Source organism: Artemia sp. Qi Xiang Cuo, chromosome 20 (genome assembly GCF_049724085.1).
Source record: "Artemia sp. Qi Xiang Cuo chromosome 20, ASM4972408v1, whole genome shotgun sequence".
Lineage (NCBI taxonomy): Eukaryota > Metazoa > Arthropoda > Branchiopoda > Anostraca > Artemiidae > Artemia > Artemia sp. Qi Xiang Cuo.
This window is the reverse complement of record NC_142813.1, coordinates 10,580,175-10,602,009: the sequence shown is the minus strand read 5'-3', so window position 1 is coordinate 10,602,009 and position 21,835 is coordinate 10,580,175. Positions and strand designations below refer to the sequence as shown.

General features: G+C 35.6%; 1 protein-coding gene across 1 annotated transcript in view; it reads left to right on the top strand.

Annotated features, from left to right (window-relative positions):
• LOC148939856 (nuclear factor NF-kappa-B p105 subunit-like) overlaps positions 1–21,835 on the top strand; it is a 176,674-nt gene that overhangs the window by 93,119 nt on the left and 61,720 nt on the right. The window contains exons 7-9 of the mRNA XM_089105862.1: positions 4,209–4,323; positions 7,940–8,064; positions 18,566–18,700. Coding sequence (XP_088961988.1) covers positions 4,209–4,323; positions 7,940–8,064; positions 18,566–18,700 — 375 coding nt within the window. The remainder of the gene's footprint in view (positions 1–4,208; positions 4,324–7,939; positions 8,065–18,565; positions 18,701–21,835) is intronic.

The following is a 21,835-nucleotide window of genomic DNA, read 5'->3' as shown; positions in this document are numbered from 1 at the left end:
GACCAAGAATTTGATTCAGCTGATAGAATCACATTAGAAAATGTCTTTTCTATGTATGGTAACCTGGCTACAACCTACGATTATGACATCATTAATCAATCTTTAACATGACAAAGCAAACAAATTATCTATTTGAGTCTTGAATTATAATCTTATCATAGTTACTATGGGCTGAAGTTTGTTCCTTACTGTAATTTATGTAAACCAGGATACTGTGAAATTACAAACAAAAAATGCCTATGGCTTTTTCTTAATTGGAATAAGAGACGACCTGGCAACAACCTAAGGTTATGACGTCATTAATCAATCTTTAACATGATTTGGATCTCATCAATCAAGTTTAAACCAACAATACTTTCATAAGGCTTACAGAATCAATCTGCAAGCAAGTCCATCCTTAAACTATTTTATTATACTTAGTATTGCATGTGATCGTCTCTTACTAGGTTGATAGCTACCGCTGCAACCCAGATTACAAACAGGAAATAGCCTATGGCTTTTTCTTAGTTGCAATAGTAAGAGACGGTCCTTAATATGGCACTATACCGCTGACGAGTAATTTTTCATAAAATGGAATAGTAAGTAGTGAATATTAACTAATAGATACAAAGTGCCGTGGTTTGTTCTTTACTATGTTTCAGTTATATCTGATGAAACTTACATAGTCCCTATTTGTAATGAACTATATCGACCCTGTTTGTGATATGTGCCATGATTTGTTCTTTTGTTGTACTAGGTTTCAGCTATCTCTGCAAGATTACTAGTTTGCTAGCTACCGCTGAAACCCGGATATTAATTTTTTTTTTTGATACTGTTAAGATCAATTTTAAAATTATGTTGGCAAATAACGTCATTGCAATTCTGATGGTTAGAGTTTGGTCTTTACCTTGTCACATAGGTTACTGTTAGGTTACGCCTACTGTTAAAATTCTTTGTTAAATGAATGTTTCTTGGTGTAATGGTTAGCACCCAGGACTTTGAATCCTGAGATCTGAGTTAAAATCTTGGTGAAGCCTTTTAATAACTTGTAACATACTTATACTTCCATTTAGGTTTCTATCGTAATTACTTTAGTTACTATGGACTACAGTTCGTTCCTTAATGTAAACCCCCGAAAAAAACCCACCTAACTAAGCACATAGTGCCTGAACTTAAACAGGTGCTACTATAGAAGGTACAGCATCCTTTTGTTTTTGTGCATTTTTTGTTTCATTCTATGCACTGTATATCTGCTTTCTTACTAACATACATTAAAGTAGCTGTTTTTGTTAACCTAGATTACCATATATAGTATCCTATTTTCATATGAGCTATTGGGTGCATTTTTTTGTTTCATTCTATGCACTGTATATCTGCTTTCTTACTAACATCCATTAAAGTAGCTGTTTTTGTTAACCTAGATTACCATATATAGTATCCTATTTTCATATGAGCTATTGGGTGCATTTTTTTGTTTCATTCTATGCACTGTATATCTGCTTTCTTACTAACATACATTAAAGTAGCTGTTTTTGTTAACCTAGATTACCATATATAGTATCCTATTTTCATATGAGCTATTGGGTGCATTTTTTTGTTTCATTCTATGCACTGTATATCTGCTTTCTTACTAACATGCATTAAAGTAGCTGTTTTTGTTAACCTAGATTACCATATATAGTATCCTATTTTCATATGAGCTATTGGGTGCATTTTTTTGTTTCATTCTATGCACTGTATATCTGCTTTCTTACTAACATACATTAAAGTAGCTGTTTTTGTTAACCTAGATTACCATATATAGTATCCTATTTTCATATGAGCTATTGGGTCCTGGCAATCTTGATGTGGACTGCTGTTAGCATGTCACCAACATAGGCTAGAGCCCACTGCACATCATAAGATATATGAAGTATAAAAACTCATCTCTAAAACTTTATTGATACTTCATTAAAGGAATTAGATATCAAATTTATATGAAAAGGCTTTACAAATCTAAATACCAATTGAAGTAAACCTAATAATGTGCTTAATAAAAGCATTGGGTGTATTATAAAGTAAGAATTACATTTTTGAAGTTTTTGTTTTTAGTTTTACACAAACCGTATCCTAGGCCTATATAGGGACTGTCAAAGGGAAGGGGTACATTTGTGAGTAAAATGAGTAATATCTTAGGAAAGAGCATGAAAAACGGATCAATTAGTGTATTCAACTTGTCTCTATTTCATTAATAATTCTTGAATATTAAATAAAAGAAAAAAAAACGACTTCTTATCTGAAAAGAGCCATATTAAAACTTAAAACAAACAGAAGTTTTTCCTTTGTGAGAGGGGCTGACCTCTTCTCAACCCCCACTATTTATGTTAAGTTTTATAGTCCTTCTGAAATACTTCTCATTCCAATTTAATTGCCATTCAACAGCCAAGTTTTATAGTACTTTAAAAGACTTCTTATTCCAATATATAAAAATATTTCAAGCCCAGGAAAAAGCCTTTGACTTTTTCTTAATTGTATCTAGCAAAGGACAAATTCCAGGAAATCAGGCACCAAAGCCACTCAAATATGTCATCATATCCCAGAGAAGCATATTTTCAAAAGATAAAAGTATAACGATCCTCTCGAGCCATTACTGGCGGATAGGGCATCGAATCAACGTTTCAGTTGCTAAGTCTTTTTTGCAGGGACAAGTAGCAAGCTTGTCACCCAACATTGCTGCGGTGGGAATTGAAACCCGGCCCCATGTTGCCAAGCAGAGCAATTTTCAAAGGATGTATGTCCTATATTGTCTTTATAGTATTATGTTATGTGATATTATATTCCCATGGTATGTGATATTATATTTATGTTATGTGATATAATTCCCTTGTGAAAAGATATGTGTGTTACCAACTTAGAAATGAAGATGCAGGTTTTTGTCAGAAATTGCATTGTATTACAAAGTTATCTCTTATTAATGAACAGAAAGACAAAAAATGGGATGAACTTAAGCTGGTTGTTCTCTAATATAGATGCTCTTTGTTTGATGTGAAATTACAAACAGGAAAAACCTATGGCTTTTTCTTAATTCGAATAGTACAAAAGCCTCTGGCTTTTTCTTTATTGGAATAGTAAGAGACGACCTGGCTACAACCTACAATTACGGCGTCATTGATCAATCTTTAACACGAAATATGCAGTTTTTTGTAAAAAAAAACTGATTCTATCTTAAAAATAATTTGTTTTAATTACAAAAGGTTTTTAACCCCATTAATTTCCTTTTAAATGAGCCATTGAACAAATCTACGATGTTCCATTGCCAAGCTATCTATGAAAAAAAAAGAAAAAATAGATGCAGTTAGGCTGTAGTAGCTGCCACTTTTCTTGATTTTCAAGCCAATTTATTTCCCTTGCTGTTCAAGCCAATGGACAGAAAGTTTCCTATATAGGGTTTTCGGACAAGGCGGCTCTAACGGTGTACTTTTTGTTTTGATCTGACTCTATTTTTAGGAGTTATGGGTTGTTATATTTTTAACATTGGACGTGATCGTCTCTTACTAAGTTGCTAGCTACCGCTGCAATCCAGATTGCTATCTACCTTAGTTCTATCTTAGAATGGATGGATGGAAGATTATTAGACAATATCTAACAACAAGTGAAAATGACATCATTTTTTACACAATCCTGAAAAAGGTTTATACCAGCTTTGTCTCTCACTCTAACCACCTATCTTGGCTTTGTCTCCAATTGGCCAATGGCTTGATGGCAGCTTGATTTTAATTCAAAAATCAACGGTCAAAATTCTTAAATATGTATTTTGTTTTCACCAGTCGAAAGTTCCAATAAGCATGCCTTTGGGGATGACCCTCATTAGGGCCGTATATTATATATTTTTTTTTAACATAGGCTTTTTAATGGTAAAGAAGGGCTTGTTTGGTCTTGGATGTTCAATTTGCTTTAAACTTTCTGGGATTTGTTTTCTGGGTCAAAAGGATCAAACATTTTGTCGTGGGAAGTGGAGAGAAGGTAGGGAGCCCTGGGAAGCGCTATTGGTGAAATGTAAGGACATTTTTGTTCTCCTTTTCTCAAGGGTAACCAAATTGGCTCTACAAAGAAGGGATATAAGAGACTTTACAGTCATTAATGATATTTTTAGGCCTCTTTTTTTTAGGCTACTTATATAACTTTTTAAGGGCTTTTTTTCTACTTTCTTTTTGTCTTTAGTGCCTATATTTATTTGTATTTCTTTATAGGCAATATTAAAGTGCGGTTTTTTGAAGTCGACGAAGAATCTGGCCTAGAAACTTGGCACGCATTTGCTGAATTTTCTGAATTAGATGTGCATCATCAGTATGCTATTGCTTTTAAGTAAGTTTTTTTTTCTTTACTCTCTTCAGCATGATAAATCTGAATATTTCATATGGCTCTGTAATTTGTGGCGTTTAGGGGGGGGGGGCGGCCGGGAGGGGGGTGGTGGTGTACGTCGTTGGAACAGAAAAAAAGCCGAGAAGTGTATGGACATCATCGAGAAAAAATGAAAAATAATGTTTAATGTGTGATGATTTCTCTGAAACCTAGCCCTAGAAACCATCCGGTCTATATTTCTGAGCTTTTGAGGTTTCTTTTTATAAGTTTGAATATTATCTAAGTTTTAATCTTTTTTCTGTTGCTGAGTTTATGTCAATCAATCAATCAATTTATTAATACTAAAAGAAAACAATTACAAAACCTAAGGTTTTTACACGTCTAAGAGCTTAGCTTGTTAGAGCCAACAAAACAAAGTAAAACACTATTATAAAAAAAAAAAAAAAAAAAAAAAAAAAAAAAAAAAAAAAATGTAATTTGTAATGGTTTAGATGTCATGGATACTGCTACTGATGACTCATCTCAGCACCAAGCCAACTGAAGACAGTACAATTGTGCACGCTCCTTGTCTGCACAAATCTGTTCAAAGCTTAACTATTTGATTTTTCTCATTAAGTACTGAATGCCTTTAATTTTTTTTTCTGTTGCTGACTTTATGTAATTTGTAATTTTTTAAGTGTCATGGTTACTGCTACTGACGGCTCGTCGCGGCACCAAGCCAGCTGGGGACAGTACAGTTGTGCACGCTTCCTGTCTACACCAATCTGTTCAAAGATTAACTATTTGGTTCTTCTCATTAAGTACTGAATTCCTTTACTCTTTTTTTTTCTGTTGCTGAGTTTGTGTAATTTGTAATTTTTTAAATGTCATGGCTACTGCTACTGACGACTCATCGGAGCACCAAGCCAGCTGAGGACAGTACAATTGTGCACGCTCCTTGTCTACACCAATCTGTTCGAAGCTTAACTATTTGATTCTTCTCATTAAGTACTGAATTCCTTTAATCTTTTTTTCTGTTGCTGAGTTTATGTAATTGGTAATTTTTAAATGTCATGGCTACTGCTACTGACGACTCATCGCGGCACCAAGCGAGCTGAGGACAGTACAATTGTGCACACTCCTTGTCTACACCAATCTGTTCGAAGCTTAACTATTTGATTCTTCTCATTAAGTACTGAATTCCTTAATTTTTTTTTTCTGTTGCTGAGTTTATGTAATTTGTAATTTTTTTAATGTCATGGCTACTGCTAATGACGACTCATCGCGGCACCAAGCGAGCTGAGGACAGTACAATTGTGCACACTCCTTGTCTACACCAATCTGCTCGAAGCTTAACTATTTGATTCTTCTCATTAAGTACTGAATTCCTTAATCTTTCTTTTCTGTTGCTGAGTTTATGTAATTTGTAATTTTTTAAATGTCATGGCTACTGCTAATGACGACTCATCGCGGCACCAAGCGAGCTGAGGACAGTACAATTTTGCACACTCCTTGTATACACCAATCTGTTAGAACCTTAACTATTTGATTCTTCTCATTAAGTACTGAATTCCTTAATCTTTTTTCTGTTGCTGAGTTTATGTTTTTTGTAATTTTTTATATGTCATGGCTACTGCTAATGACGACTCATCGCGGCATCAAGCGAGCTGAGGACAGTACAATTGTGCACACTCCTTGTTTACACCAATCTGTTCAAACCTTAACTATTTGATTCTTCTCATTAGGTACTGAATCCCTTTAAATGTTTAGTTAGGACCTCTTCCCCATCCATTCATGGACATCCTTCTTTCCACTTGATTGCCAAAAAGCACCTTTTTCCCCAGCCTATCATCCTTCGTCTATAATACTTGACGTGAGGTAAAGGTAAACAATCTGGCGTCAAGGTAAAGATAAAACTTAGTAGACATTATGGAAGGATGACGTAGCAAATTAGATCAATGTATAAATGCTTAATACAGGAATTTGTAAGGCCGTATCAAGGGGTGGGTGGGTGGTTCAAGTGGTTCCCTCCCCCAGAAATGTTTGTCCGACTCGTAAAAACGTAACAAAAATGTATATAAACAAATCTTTAATGATTTTTTAAAATTTTTTTTTTTGTATATCCCCCCCCCCCGAACAAAAATTGTGGATACGGCCCTGGCGCGATGTAACCTAGTAACGTCCAAATTGATAGGTGTGATGTAACTTATGTAACGATCAACTTAATGAATGTGATGTAAAATTGTAACTTAACGTTTGGCGTAAAGTACGTAAGACATTATGGAAGGTAGACTAATGCTTAATACACGAATGTTTCTTGCCCTCTAACTTGTTTTCTTTAAAATAAAAAGGTGTTTGAGTAGTTGTTTTCGTAATTAATGAATAAATTTATAAAACAGTAATATCTCTATTTTATAAATTATCTTGTAAAATACTTAGTAAAAGGCACTGCATATATAATTTAGCAGTATGATCTTTCCCTATCTCACCCATTATAAAAACCCGGACCGAGGTGCGAGTGCTCCAGAGAACGTACAAACATAAGCAACATAAGATCTTTTCACGGGTAGACAAGTCAGATTTCTCTTGAACGCAAAACTTGGCTTCAACGTTGGAACACTAAATTTTAAAGAAATTAATTTTAAATTACTTTATTCCAATACATATATTAAAATTGGTAATTAGTAGTGCATTGTTATTATTAGATGTTTTTAGGAATTAAAATAGGTTTCGAAGTCTCGAGTTGGTTTTAAAGGCATTTTGAAAAAGTTTTTTCCAAAATACGTGTTCCAGGGTAATTGGACCGCTAATGGCAGATCAAATGAGAGGAGCTGTTCGTACGCACCGATATATATATATATATATATATATATATATATATATATATATATATATATATATATATATATATATATATATTATATATGTATGTATATATATATATATATATATATATATATATATATATATATATATATATATATATATATATATAAAAAAAATATATATATATATATATATATATATATATATATATATATATATATATATATATATATATATATATATATATATATATATATATATATATATATATATATATATATATATATATATATATATATATATATATATATATATATATATATATATATATATATATATATTATGATATATATATATATATATATATATGTATACACACTAACCCGCTAATGCATGAATAAGTGGGAGGAGATTTTTGTTCGCACCGAGAATGAAGAGCCAGAAATCATCTGCGGTAAACTTACTGCCTAATTATATATACCGTGGTAAAAGGGATCCGATAATTTTTTAAATAAAGTCATAGTTTTTAATAGTTTATCATACAAATTGATTATACAATAATTTATTATTAATTGTAGCATTAGTAATTTATTGATTATTGTACAATAAATTTATTTTGTTTTATTATAGTTATATTACCAATTAGTTTGTTATTTTGAATATATTATTAATTCACACAATATAATAAATATTATTAATTATAATATAATGTTAGGTCTATTCATGCAAATTAATTTATTAATTTGGGTGTCACGAGATATCCTTAGTAGCTATTGAATAATAAATATATATAAACAGCGAAATTTCTTTATAGAACCCCGCCTTACAAGGACTTGGATATTGAGTCTGATGTGGATGTATATTTACAACTTTTTCGACCTCAAGATCAAGCTGTAAGTGAGCCAAAACCATTTAAGTACAAACCTCGAGATCAACCGAGTAAGTTAATTTGCCTATCTTACCTTTCATTACCTTACCTACCTACACAACTAAGGTTCTACCTACACGAAGGCCTTAATGTACCTAAACAGGGTCAAAACCTTGGACCAACTTACCCAAAGGCCAAAATTTGGACAAAAACCCAAGGCCAAATCTAAGGCCAAAACGAGGACAAAAATAAAAAATTACCTTGTTAGGTTCAATAGTTACTTGTCTGGAGAATGGTTACCCGCCCATGTGTTGTCTGATTAAAAAAAGAAAATATTCATCAAAGAATAGCCGTTTGCCCTTAAATTGAATTAATTAATAAGATTCATGTCTACTCAATTATTTGGTTTGGGACAGGCGTCAGTGGCGTGACTCTGTAAGCTCAGCCAGGGCCTACTTAGCTTTAAATGGCTACCTGGAAAAATCTGGGGAAGTTAAACAGGAAGGGTGTGCGAAAGCACAGGATGGTTGGACCCCCCCCCATTGCACTTCCAGGCTGAAGGGCCAAGAGACGGAGATCAACACCGCCGGTAGGGACTGTAAAGTCCAAATGCCGTATTCTTTACCTTCTTTGTCTTTTATTCATGTTAACATACATATTAACGTAAACACTTTTACCAGAAGTTCCTAAAAAAAGAGGCTAGAGCAGTGGTTCTCAACCGATTTTGGCCCTTGCCCCACCTAGGCATTTCCTGATGCCCCCTTGTGATATATAAAATTTCTTATTCAGAATTCTACGTGTATTCACCTGAAGGAAGCTGGACTTCCTCCAGGAAATTTTCTTATTCAGAATTCTACGCGTATTCACCAGAAGGGAGCTGTACTTCCTTCAGGAAAGTTTCTCATTCAGAATTCTGCGTATTCTCCTGAAGGAAGCTGGACTTCCTTCAGGAAATTTTGTTATTCAGAATTCTACACGTATTAACCTGAAGGAAGCTGGACTTCCTTCAGGAAATTGTCTTATTCAGAATTCTACGCATTTTCACCTGAAGGAAGCTGGACTTCCTTCAGGAAATTTTGTTATTCAGAATTCTACGCGTATTCACTTGAAGGAAGCTGGACTTCCTTCAGGAAATTTTCTTATTCAGAATTCTACGCGTATTAACCTGAAGGACTCTTAACTTGGTATCTAATGTAGAAATATTGTCTGAATACAACACTTTATATACAATGTATACTATGTATGATTTATGATCGCTTGTCGTGGTTTTGACTGACCAATTTTAATTTCATTTGGATTGTCCAGGCGAGCTGACCATAAATTCTGCCAAAAGTTCAGACAAAATAAACCCTCGTTTCAATCTCATAAAATATAGAATAACCTAATACCTGTCAAGTTCGTACAATTTTGTTTAATAATTCGTAACAGATACTAATCTTGTGGACTAGAGTCATAGAGAAATATAGAGTCAGGCGTTGATCAGGCTTTGCGATCCGTTTACTGGCTAAAAATTTGGCAACAACGGGTAAATACAGCAACAGTTGCCATCCTTTTCCAGCATACCCTTAAGGAGTAATTTGATTGGCTTAAGAAAATTCGTCAAAACTATGAACCAATGGAATTAAAGCCACTTTTTAACACAGAAGATTAGGACAATAATTTTTTTGGGTTAAAATTCAGCTTGAGGCAATTTGTCTTCAGATTTATTTATCAAGGAAAACCAAGTGAAACCACAATCATGCAATACTGTCATTTTATCTTTTTCGCTCTTTAAATATATTTTTATGTGCCATCTTTCACATAATTTTTTTTTTTTAAATTAAGGCTCTAAAGTACAGTCAGCCGAAGGATCTGGTGGGGCCTGCACCCCACATTGGGAATCATGGGTCAAGAGCTTTGAATAAACTAGAATTATCCTACTAAGAAGGCCATGGAAAATTTTAGCCTAAAAATCTTTTTCTAAAGGGTTTTAACCCCTCTCTGGAACTTTCCGCGATACCACCTTAAATTTTGGATGTATTATTATCAATCTACGATTATTTCGTTGTTAATAGAATTGATTGGAAAACAGCAGGTATGGCTTCATTTACTTAGCCTTTAGAAATCAAGAGATTAGCAAGATAAGCTTTTCCAGTTTAATTTGTATTACCTTACCAGCTACCTGATATGCTTTAATTAGTTTTAAATCAACTTGCACCTGATATCAATGATGATTTGGCTAAACTTATAAGTCCCCCCCCCTCAGACAAGAACTTTGTATGCATGTTTCATTATTAGCACTAAATTCTAGTTTACCACTTAATATCCTGTTCAATTCTTTGCTATGGTTTGCGCTTCCTTCCCCCTTTTGGCCTATTAGAATCGTGATTTAAGCTTCTAAAAAACATAGGGAGCAGGGAAATGCGAAGCAGTACAGGCCTTCGTGCATGTCCCTAAATAGTTAGTATCAATTTCGTTATTTAACATGAGCTTATTTCTATACGTTATTTAGCGGGTCAAGCTAAACTCTACACCATAGAATGGTGCAATTAATGAATAGATATTCTTAATTACTGTCAAAACTAAACCTCGATCGGAGTAAAAAAAGAAGAAGGAAAAGAGTAAAAAGGGCTAACCGGAAAAATTATTAACAGCAGCAATGAAGAAAAAGAAGAAATGACTACAGCTGGCACTCGAACAAACGCGTGAAAAATATTTCCACCTAATATGGTGTTATATTTATGGCTATGCTCATTATTGCAGCCCCTCCCCCTTCTTGCCTACACGATTTATGGTTTAAGCTTGCAAGATAACCAGAAGGAGTAGGCAAATACAAGAGCGGAGGGGATCTTTGGGGCTGCGCCTAAATAGTTATTGCCTAATTTGTTTTCTGATATGAATGAGTAAATTATGATAAGAGCTTTAAAAGACTAAAGCATCTCAAGTGGAGTAAAAAAACAGAACAAGAAAAGACTAATCGTAACAATGGTGAAAGTAACTAGGAGCAAGGAAAAAAGAAGGAAAGCACAAAGAAAGAATCGAAATAGGATAAAAACGAGAAAAAAAAGAAAAAGCCACGCCAGGTGCTTAATAAAATACGTGGAAAAGGTTTCCCTCTAATGCGCTTTGATGATTTTTGGTGCATGACAATACTGCCTCGGTTATTGTGAAATATAAATTTTGGAATATTGCCTCAAATTGTGAGTCAAAAATATTTTCCAAATTCATTGTGTTATTTTCCTTTTTAATAGACCCTAAAGTGTTATATTGTCGTTATTTACCTTTGTGTTTCATACTGTGTATGTGGTTTTCTATTCAGTGGTATATCAGTTTAGTCTCCCTAAGAATTCAACGTTTGCAAATTTCGATTTTTTTTTTCGGTCATTGTTGCCGGTTCAAGGTTGCCAATTCAATTTTATTTTGGAGAATTAAAAATTTCAACCACAAAGTCACCGGTGCAAGGCTGCAAATTTAATTTTATTTTGGGCGAATTAGAAATTTCAGCCGAAAACTTGGTGAATCTACATCCTAGTGTCGATTCACTGACTAGGCAAGCAGAAGAGGATTGATTTTCTGCAAGATCCCTTAAACTGCGAAGATAGGTGAGTAGGGATCAACGCTTCTCTTGCTGAGTAAGCTTAAAAGATGCGGTGATCGCCTCCAGAATCAACCCAAAAGCACCAACCAGCCCCAAACATCACGACAGCCCGATACGAAAAAGCCACATTCGTCAAACTACTCAAAGCCCACCTACTTAAAAGCCCACCAGATAGCATTGCCTGCTTGACGCCAAAGTCTAGACGTAGACGGCGAGGGAAAAGAGGTGGGTGGCGAAACCAGTGTTTCTTGATTTCCGTACAAATTCCAGAGAACAGGATGAAGTCTCATGAAAGTTAGAGACCTCTGAAACTAAAGACAGTTCAATTTACACCTCTGTACGGGATTTAACCTCCGCTTTTACCATGGTGTGAAGTACTAGTCATAATGACTGCTTCCGACCCACCTTACCTGAAACCTAAAGTATTTACAACAAAGAAGCGATTGCCTAATATCTTGCTATGTAACGCGAGGTCTCTAAACAGCAAGGTAGACGAGCTAGAAGTTACTATCAAACAGACCAGCTGCCCGATTGCAGCTGTTGCTGAATGCTGGGACATATCTGATTAAACTGGCCGTATAAACGGTTATACGAACTTTTTTAATACAAAATGGAATCCAGGCTTGCAGCGCCGCGGTGGAGGTGTTGGCTTGTACATTCGGCAAGACATACTCTTCAAGCTGTTAAGCCAACCTACAGACACTTGTCATGGAGTGATATGGCTGAATGCAAGCCGAACTTTCTCTCTTGACGATTTTCGTGTTTTATACTCGCAGTTTTGTACTATACTGAAACTGCTAAGAACGGGCAAGTTCTGATACATTATCTACAAATGTTTATTGACAATGTGCGCCATCAGTACGCTGCTCCTGCGTTCATAGTTACCGGCAATTTTAATCAAACTCACAAACAATAGGTGTCCAGCTTGTTCAAGTTGCAGCAATTTATGGAAATTCCCACCCACCAGAATCGTAGTAAACTTGATCTCATACTTAACAACCTTTCTGACTATTACCTCCCTCCCAGTTCCCTACAAAGCTCCAGTTACTTCATCATTCTGCGGCAAGCTAAGACTACTCTCCCCAGACCAAAGAAGAAGAAGTTTACAACTCAACCCGTGACCAAGGAGTCTATCTGTACTTTCGGGAGATGAATAGGAAACTTCGACTTTGGTGAAATTTGCTCATTAACAGATATCAATATCAAAGTTGAGTCACTAATTTTTCTACTCCTGCAGAAATATCATGAACATTTCCCCACTAAAACAGTTGTGGTAAGCGACAGTGACAAGCCTTGGACAACGAAGGAACCTTAAACCCTAATCATGACCCGCTGCAAACTGCACTCGAGTGGTCAAACCATTGCTGCGAAGAGACTCTGTAACCACATTGTGAAAGTTGATAGGGTGGCTCAGAAAGCATACGTTCGCGATAAAGTGTCGCTATTTCTGACGGCTGACCCCCGAAAATAGCACTCCCAGGTCAAGTGGTTATCTGGTAAGAATGTTAGCAGTGACCTGAAGGTACAAAAAGACGATGGAACATTTCTATCGTCAGCCAAAATGAACAAATTCTTCACAAATATATGTTCGACTTACTGACCACTCACCGAAACAGATGTCGAATGTCTCACAGCGAGCCTTTTGGACTACCAGCTTGCCGAGATACCTGAATATGTTGTTTGTAGGGAACTGCAGAAGTTAGAAAAGAACTGTGCTTCATATTCCGAAGAACTGCCAGTCAAACGTCTAATTGAATATGCACCATTCCTGGCAAAACCTTTGGCATCAGTAGTAAGTCAGTGCTTCAGAGATCAAATCTTCCCTCAAGCATGGAAGAGAGCGTATGTCGGGGTTATACCTAAAGTGAAGTACCTGAAATCATGTGAACAACTCCGTCCGATTTCAGTAACTGAAAATTTCGCCGAGGTCACCGAATCTTTCATATATTGTGAACTCTTGATGCAAATCCACCTTTCCCTAGACCCTTTCCAGTATGAGTGTTTGAAAGGAAGCAGCCCTACCCATTACCTTGTTTGTCCTTATCACCTTATAACTGAATGATTAGACAAGGGAAACACCATAGTAGACCTTCTGATCGCTGATTACCGTAAAGAGTTCGATTTAATCCGCCATATCCCTACTGTATAAAACCTGAAAAAATGGGGGCTAGAAAACATGATAGTGGATTTCCTTAGAAGCCGTTACTAGTGTGTATTTGCGCTTTTTCTCGGATATCCTCTGAATGGACTTAAATGAGGTCTGGTGCTCCCCAAGCTACCAAACTGGCTGCCCTACTGTTTTTGGCTGTGATCAACTACTTTCTTGTTGACTTTGGCGGACGCTTTAAATACGTCGATGATCTGTCCGCCTTTCTCAAATTCCTCGTGGATAAATCCCAAGCAATACCCCAGCCCCAAGGTGAATTGAAAGACAGTTTCACTGATTCTTGCAGGAATAATAGACTTCAAATTAACGTCAATAAAACAAATGTAATGCGCTTTATTACGCTTAAAAGGGACGTAGCTTGTCCTGAACCCTGGTTCCCCGCCCCGTCAGCTGCAATTATTCTTGGTGTGACTTTCAATAATAACTGTTCGTTCAGCTACCATGTTTCTAACCTTGTGAAAAAAGGCAGCTACGCATTGCGATCACTGACTACACTCCAACGACTAGCTTGAACTGCTTATTAATCCTAGCTTCATATGTAGTGGTGGGATCAATATCTTCTCTCATACAACAGGAGGTTCGTTTATGATGTTCTGACCCGAGGTACTAACTGCTCTGGCGCCAGCCACTCTTTCTTTACATAGTACTGTGATCTTTCTTTACTGTCCCACATACATATAAAGCTTGGGTTCTTCGTGAACCCGGACTGTTGACCAAATAGAAAGTTCACCGTCTTGAAGTAGACGCAGATGATCCACTGATGCTGCTCATATTGCATTTTGTCGATCACGTACATCACTTGTTTACATTTTTCTCTGAGAGTTGTGGAGTGCACAAGAAGGATTGAGACGAACTGGATCCCGTTATGGAGGAGCACACTTCAAAAAGCACTAATTGCTGTTAATGAAGAGCCGCCAATCTCTCGGATCGTATTGAGAAGCTTTGAGTTTACCAAGAAGACCGGCGACATCTCGGTAGTACGTGTGGTCTTCCTCCTGCCAGAAGTAGTCCATATAGTCCTCATGCCTTCTATGAAGGAAAGTGATACGCACGTCCTCACCAAGTAGATTTTTCTCTTCGAGTCTGATGGCCAACAGCTTGGAGGAAGTCTTTGACAAGCTGACATACCAAATCCGATCATCAAGCTCAAATTGTGAAAAGGGCTGCAGACAATTTTTTGCTTTATACTCCTCTTCTGTAAATCCTCCCTCGTCTGCACTGGTGGCCTTGTCGTCGCTGTCGGGAAGGTCTGTGAACGCTGACACAGGAATTTCTTCACAGTGAGCAACTGGGCGGCGGGCAGATGGAAGGTCGGGGTACTGGAGGCTGTTTTGATTCTTCCGGTTGTTGCCAGTAATATTGATGGCGCAGAAGTGACAATCCGATGTATGGTCTAACGATTCCCTCCAAACCATCAGAACCCCAAACGTCCATGACGTTTTTGCACCCTTTGTCCACCGCCGGAGGTATTCTACGTTTGTCTTGAGCACCGTATGCGATGCCCAAGACTTATCTTGGTCGCCCAGTTTGACGTTCAAAGTAAGCCTTGTAGGTGCGCTTTGCAAATCCTGCGATGTGTTCATGTCCACTGACAGCGTGTAATCTCCGCAGATGTTGCGGAAAATGCCAGGGTCATTCCTGCATAACCGTTGCACCGAAGCAATATCAATAAACTGAAAGAAATAGAAGAATGCACGTTAATTTCAGGCAGTGAAATTTAGAATCAATTTTATTGGCTAAGGGTCAATTAAATAAACTTGCAATCACGTATACACGTATGCAGCTACTTTAGAGAAATGACATAATGTTGTAATCGATATATTCTTCAAGAAAAATTTGATTGAACTCAAGACCCCTGATATTAGAATATTTATAGATCATCAGGTAGGCCTATGGCTGTATCTCAAAAAGTTGATCTGATAGAGCAAAATGAATGCGCGTTGACGCAATAAAGAATTGCCGCAAAATTAAATCAAAGTCAACCGAACAGCTGCCGCCTCTGCCAGCGGCGGCGCGCCGGTTGCGACACTCCGGCGGTCGTCGCATCGTTCGGTCGATATATATATATATATATATATATATATATATATATATATATATATATATATATATATATATATATATATATATATATATATATATATATATATATATATATATATATATATATATATATATATATATATGTATATATATGTATATATATATTTATATATATATATATATATATATATATATATATATATATATATATATATATATATATATATATATATATATATATATATATATATATATATATATATATATATATATATATATATATATAATATAATTGTATATAACATATATATATATATATATATATATATATATATATTATTATAAATATAATTTGCTTTGCTTGTTTATCGAAGAAGTAGAAAGCCAAGAACAGTTTAGTTCTCTCGCAGACGAATTGGTTGGCGTGCTGGGTCTGGAATCCTTTACCAGAAGGGTAAGGGTTCGATGCCTGGTTTTGTCGGTTATTTGGTCTGAGACCCTGGTCAGTGGCTCTGTAAGCTCAGCCAGAGTCGACCGACCCCTTAATAGGTGCCTGGAGAAATCTGTGGAAGTTAAGCAGGAAGGGTGTGCGAAAGCACAGCATGTCTCGCCCTCAACCCCCCATTGTACCTCTTAGCTGTAAGGCCTGGAAACGGGGATCAACACCGCCGGTTCGGACTTTAAGGATCTAGTGCCATATCCTTTACCTTTTACCTTTGCCTGACGAATTAATTAAGTAAAGCCTACTTAATGCTAATTAGCTGTAGAATGTAGTTCTGCTTTCTAATGTCTTCATTGGGCTGATACTATTCGAAGTTGTACCTGGAATGTCATTTAGAAGAATGCCAGGACCCCCTTCCCGAGGATTAAAATAAAAAGGTCATAAAAAAAAATGTTAATCAAAGCCTAGGTATAAAAAGTTTTTTTTAAGCTTAGCGCTCCTAGACGAAACTTGGGCTCTTGATATATTGGCACTTGTTTCAAAGCATTGACTGTTTACCTTGTATTGATCTATTAACCTAGTTCGACTAGAAAAAACGAAGGCACAATTGGGTTTTCTTTCTTTTTCTTGATATTGAATTCTTCCGTGCACCATCTGCTGATTTCACTCTTTTAAAGTTGTGATTGTTCATTTGCAGTAAGAGCCATAAGTTAAAGAAGGTGAAGGGTGCGGAATTGGACTTTACAGTCCCTACCGGCGTTGCTAGTCTCCGTCTCATGGCCCTTCATCCAGGAAGTGGAAGGGGGGTTAGGGACCAGCCATATTTTGCGTTCGTATATCCTTCCTGTTTACCTTCCCCAGATTTCCCTAGGTACCCATTTAGAGCTGGATTGACTCTGGCTAAGCTTATAGATTCATGCCTCGTCCTCCGTTCCCAACCAAATAATCAGCGACAGGAGCCATAAGGTACCGTTGTAACACCGTCATTGTTCTTGTACCATTAAAACTGTTTAACTTTACAGTATTTTTCACTTTTTTTTCTACTATGTATTGTTATTATTATCTTATTATTATTGTTATTATTATCTACTATGTATCGTTATTATCTACTATGATGTCATTATATGATAATAATATTAACTCTTGAATAAAATTACCTTATGTAAATTACTTTTTGTGGGCATCCTAGTCTTGATCTTTCTCACGCATCTGAAATATCAGCACAAACATTAGGGCTTTTTTACCTTTCCTGCAAATCTCAAACTTTTAACTCTCACCATTTAAGGGATGAGTGTTATAGCGTTGCCAACACGGTACAATTATACTCTCTTTGATAGAATTTAGAGGTCCTAATACAATGTGATACATTTTTAAATCTTTTGGTGGAATACAAATGCTCTGCCCGTTTGGCTTTTACTTACTTCTTTCTGACTCGGATAACTGTTCGAGTTTTAGTTTATAGAAAATTTTAATATGCTGCCCAGATGGTATAAATTAATCTCTTGTGGTACAATTTTAGTCGGAAAAAATGGTACAATTTGTTTCAAAGTATTGGCAACGCTGGTGTTAATCATTAGCCTAAGTCTATGAGTAAGGACAACCCAACGGTGGTCCAGGCGGCACATATTTGATGTGCAAGTAGAAAGTTTGTGCAATTCGTTCCTTATTTACCATTCTTAGTTGATAATTCTCCGGGATGGGGATCTTTCCGACCAGTCTTGAAGGATCTAGTCAGAAACATTTTTCTTAATCTTTCAGGGTCAACAGGCCGTGATTTTTTTGGCTTAGATAGGTGGTTATGCCCGTAGATTTCTAGATAGGTACAAGATAATATCGAAAATGAGTGGGTAAACAGCCACCAGGCATCCAATAAGAACTGTGGCTACCATGTAATTGAGAAGCCTACTTTAAAAAAAAACAACAACTGGTTTTGTCTGTTTCAAACAGCTTTGGAAACTTCTGGTGGTGCAGGATATTTGAAAATAAAAAAAAAAAAAACTCCACGGATATATCCATGGCTTATCCATGGATAAGCCATAGTTAAGATTATAGATTCAAGGCCATATTTATAGTCAAAGGGCCATAACACAAAAGTTGTAGGTAAAAAGATAACAATCTTGAAATATAGAGATAAAAGCAGTATATAAATCTTTTCCACTGAAAAAAAGCTCTATGGATAAGGGCTTTTAAGTGTGATATTGCATGGGGATTCATAGATCTTGGAGTATCCAGGATTATCCAGAAATGGTACTTATGTGCTATCGTAAGCTCCCTCTTAAAGATCTATTATGTCCATAGAGATATTGCATCATATATGATGCAATAATTAGAGTTCTTTTTTAGGAAAAAGAGTTCGTTTGGGCATCGCTACCGACTCTGTTGACTCGTTTGCTAATACTGGAACATACAGAAATTCTTTACATGGTTCAGTTATTGTCTCTCCAGCGCCTCAGAATCTTAGCAAATATGGCTCATCTGGTGAGTTTTTTCCTGGATATTAATATTGTTATGTCCAAGCCTCATCGCTTCATCTATAGTTAGGATTATATAGACGATTGTTTATTCAGATCTGCGTTTTTTTGTAACACTGAGGCATGCCAAAATTGAGCTTTCAAGTCAGAGGAAGAAAACAACAACGTACCTAAAAGAACAGCGTTGCCAGATGCCTGATTAAAAATTGCGCTGCTAGAAAAGTGAAAATGCTCCGAAAGCGTTATTTTTCTTGTGAAAGTGTGTCCAATGAACGATTCCCCCCTCTCCCCCCCAAAAAAAAAATGCTCGAGTTTGAAAAATTAAATGCGCAATCGCCTCAAAAAAGCGGCCAAATGGCGCAAATGCACCACATCTGGCAATTCTGCAAAAGAGAGCAAACGTCTTTAAAAACCATTAGTTAAAACATTAGGTTACATCATGATGAACACAATTCAACAATTTTCTAAAAAGGATGTACCCACAACAATTAAAACCACACAAAAATGGACTCTCCCCCCGCCACAAAAAAGTTAAAAAGGCACATGAAGAATGGACAAAGGGACATTAGAAGAAAGGAATGGGGTGTGGTCACTGGACATTATTATTCTTTCGGCAAATATCTGCACGAAGATCAAAGGGTGGAGGGGGGATCTTAGCATGAACTAGATCAAACTTAGGCACCGTTTTTGTGCTAATCTTTTGGGTGTGCCTTTTAGTGCAGATACAGAGGGAGGAGGGAACGGGAATCCCTTACATTTAATGGTATATGTCGAGGAAAGAAGAAGGTCGTGCAATAATACTATTTTGCATTTAGAAGTACAATGCTAAATTCTAACATTGAGCATGCCTTAGGTCCAGCCCGTCCAAAGTCTCACGATTCTTTTTCGATTCTGCGATTTTTTTCCACAGTTTGTAGAAATTGTTTGTAGAATTTGTCTGTTTTGACCATTTATGACCATATATTTTGACCATTTATGACCATTTATGTCTGTTTATGACCTATTGGTAACCTCTTCCTCCTATTGCAAAACATCTCCTCGTTATATGGTAATATCTATTTTTCTCGTCAATTGCCGCCACCTGTGGGCCATATTTAAAAACAATTTAAATAGAATATATGCTAATTATAATTGCACAACAGATAATTTCTTTTGAATAATTGTTTGCGCTATTCTTACCATATCAAGGAGATTTATAGGGGTGAGCATTCAAGAAGCATCAAAGACACTGGAGATTTCATTTTGCTTTAAAGTTTGGTTAGGGTAAATCCGTATGAAGTTCGTCCATCTTAAAATTTAATGTTTATTCAATCATGCAACGAACTGATGGCCAAGTTACTAATGCCAATACTAACACCCCTTTATAGATTTTTGCCAATACTAACACCCCTTACTAACACCCCTGTCATAGATTTTTGGCAAAGAGATAAAAGAAAAGGCTTATTTTGCTTTAAGATTTATTTTCCAATATATTTAGCTTTGAAATAAGGAAGTGAATTCAGAACTTGATGATTCGAAAAAAGGTGATTCATTTCGGTATTCATTGACGAATTCGTTAGAAAAATTTAAAGAATTGAAGAAATATAATTCATTAAAAATATTTTTCGCCCATCGCTGAAAAAATGTGGGGCTGTGCCCAGAAATAAAAAGTTTCGAATATAGACCAAACTATAAAACAAAACGAGAGCATTAATTTATGCATTAAAAATCATGCACTTACCTCCTCCAATTCCAGATTTAGGCTTTTATCCCATAGATATGACGTAGATAATTTTGGAGACCACAACGCCTTTCCATGACGATAAATTAAAGTTGAAATAGGGATAAAATCCTTTTAATAGACTGTGTTTCACAAACAGTGACAGAAATTCACAAAAAATACCAGGTATTTCGGTCACATATGCAGTGACCCTCATCAGTAGTAAAACTGATGACGGGTTTTACTGGTGACGGGTTGTACTACTGATGACGGTCACTGCATATTTGACCGAAATATCTGGTATTTTTTGTGAATTAATAAAAAAAAACTATCCGAAAAATGAGTTTTTCAAAGAATAGTATAGGCCATTTTAAACATAAGATTCGCAAACACATATACCTGTTAAAATTCAAACTCAAGACTACCAGAAATTACTATTGAAGAATAAATGAAACCCATAACGAACAAAAACTAAATAAACAATCATAGGAAAAAACATACAACAAGTAATAATATAAATGAATAAATAGATCTTAAAGAGAGTAAAGCTTAGATTAAAAATGAGAATCAGGCTTAAAACGAAAAAAAAAATTCCCATTGAAGTATAAATGAAACTTAAAACGAACAGAAAATACATAAACAATCAATGCAAACAAACATACAATAGATATTAGTGAAAATGAATAAATAAATCTTAAAACGAGTGAAACTTAAATTGAATATGCAAATCAAGCTTGAAACGAACAAAAATCACTAGAAACAAGAGTTTGGGTATCGCCTCCTTCTCTCATTGTAAAAGTCTAAAACCTTCTGCATCATTGGCGCTTTACTGAAAACCAATTTTATTACAAATAATTTCTTTTGTACTTAGTATTGGCAAAAAAAAACCATTACAATTATAGTTAAATTTTGAACTGATGAGCTTTCAGCAATTAATATCATTGTACATCTAATATTCAGTTTAATTTATTAGTTATTTCTAAATTTGTTCAAGAAAAATATAGTTTCACTATAAACTAGATTTTGGATACTGCTCCCTACCTTAACTGTAACTAAAAACCAAAAGCCTACAGCATGATTGGTATTTTACTGAAAACGAATTATAATAGAAATATTTTCTTTTCCTGTTCTTATAGCATTGAAAAAAAAAAAAATTAAATTAGAGTGAGATAAATTCTTGAACCGATGGATCTTTCAACAACTAATATCAATATATATCCAATATTCAATTTGATGTTGTTTATACTTTCCAAGACTGTTCAAGACGCATATAGTTTTCAGTAAAGCGCCAATGACCAGGTAGGTTTTAGACTTTTACAGTGAGAGAAGGCGATAGCCAAACTCTTGTTTGTAGTGATTTTTGTTCGTTTCAAGCTTCATTTGCATATTCAATTTAAGTTTCACTCGTTTTAAGATTTATTTATTAATTTACATTAATATCTA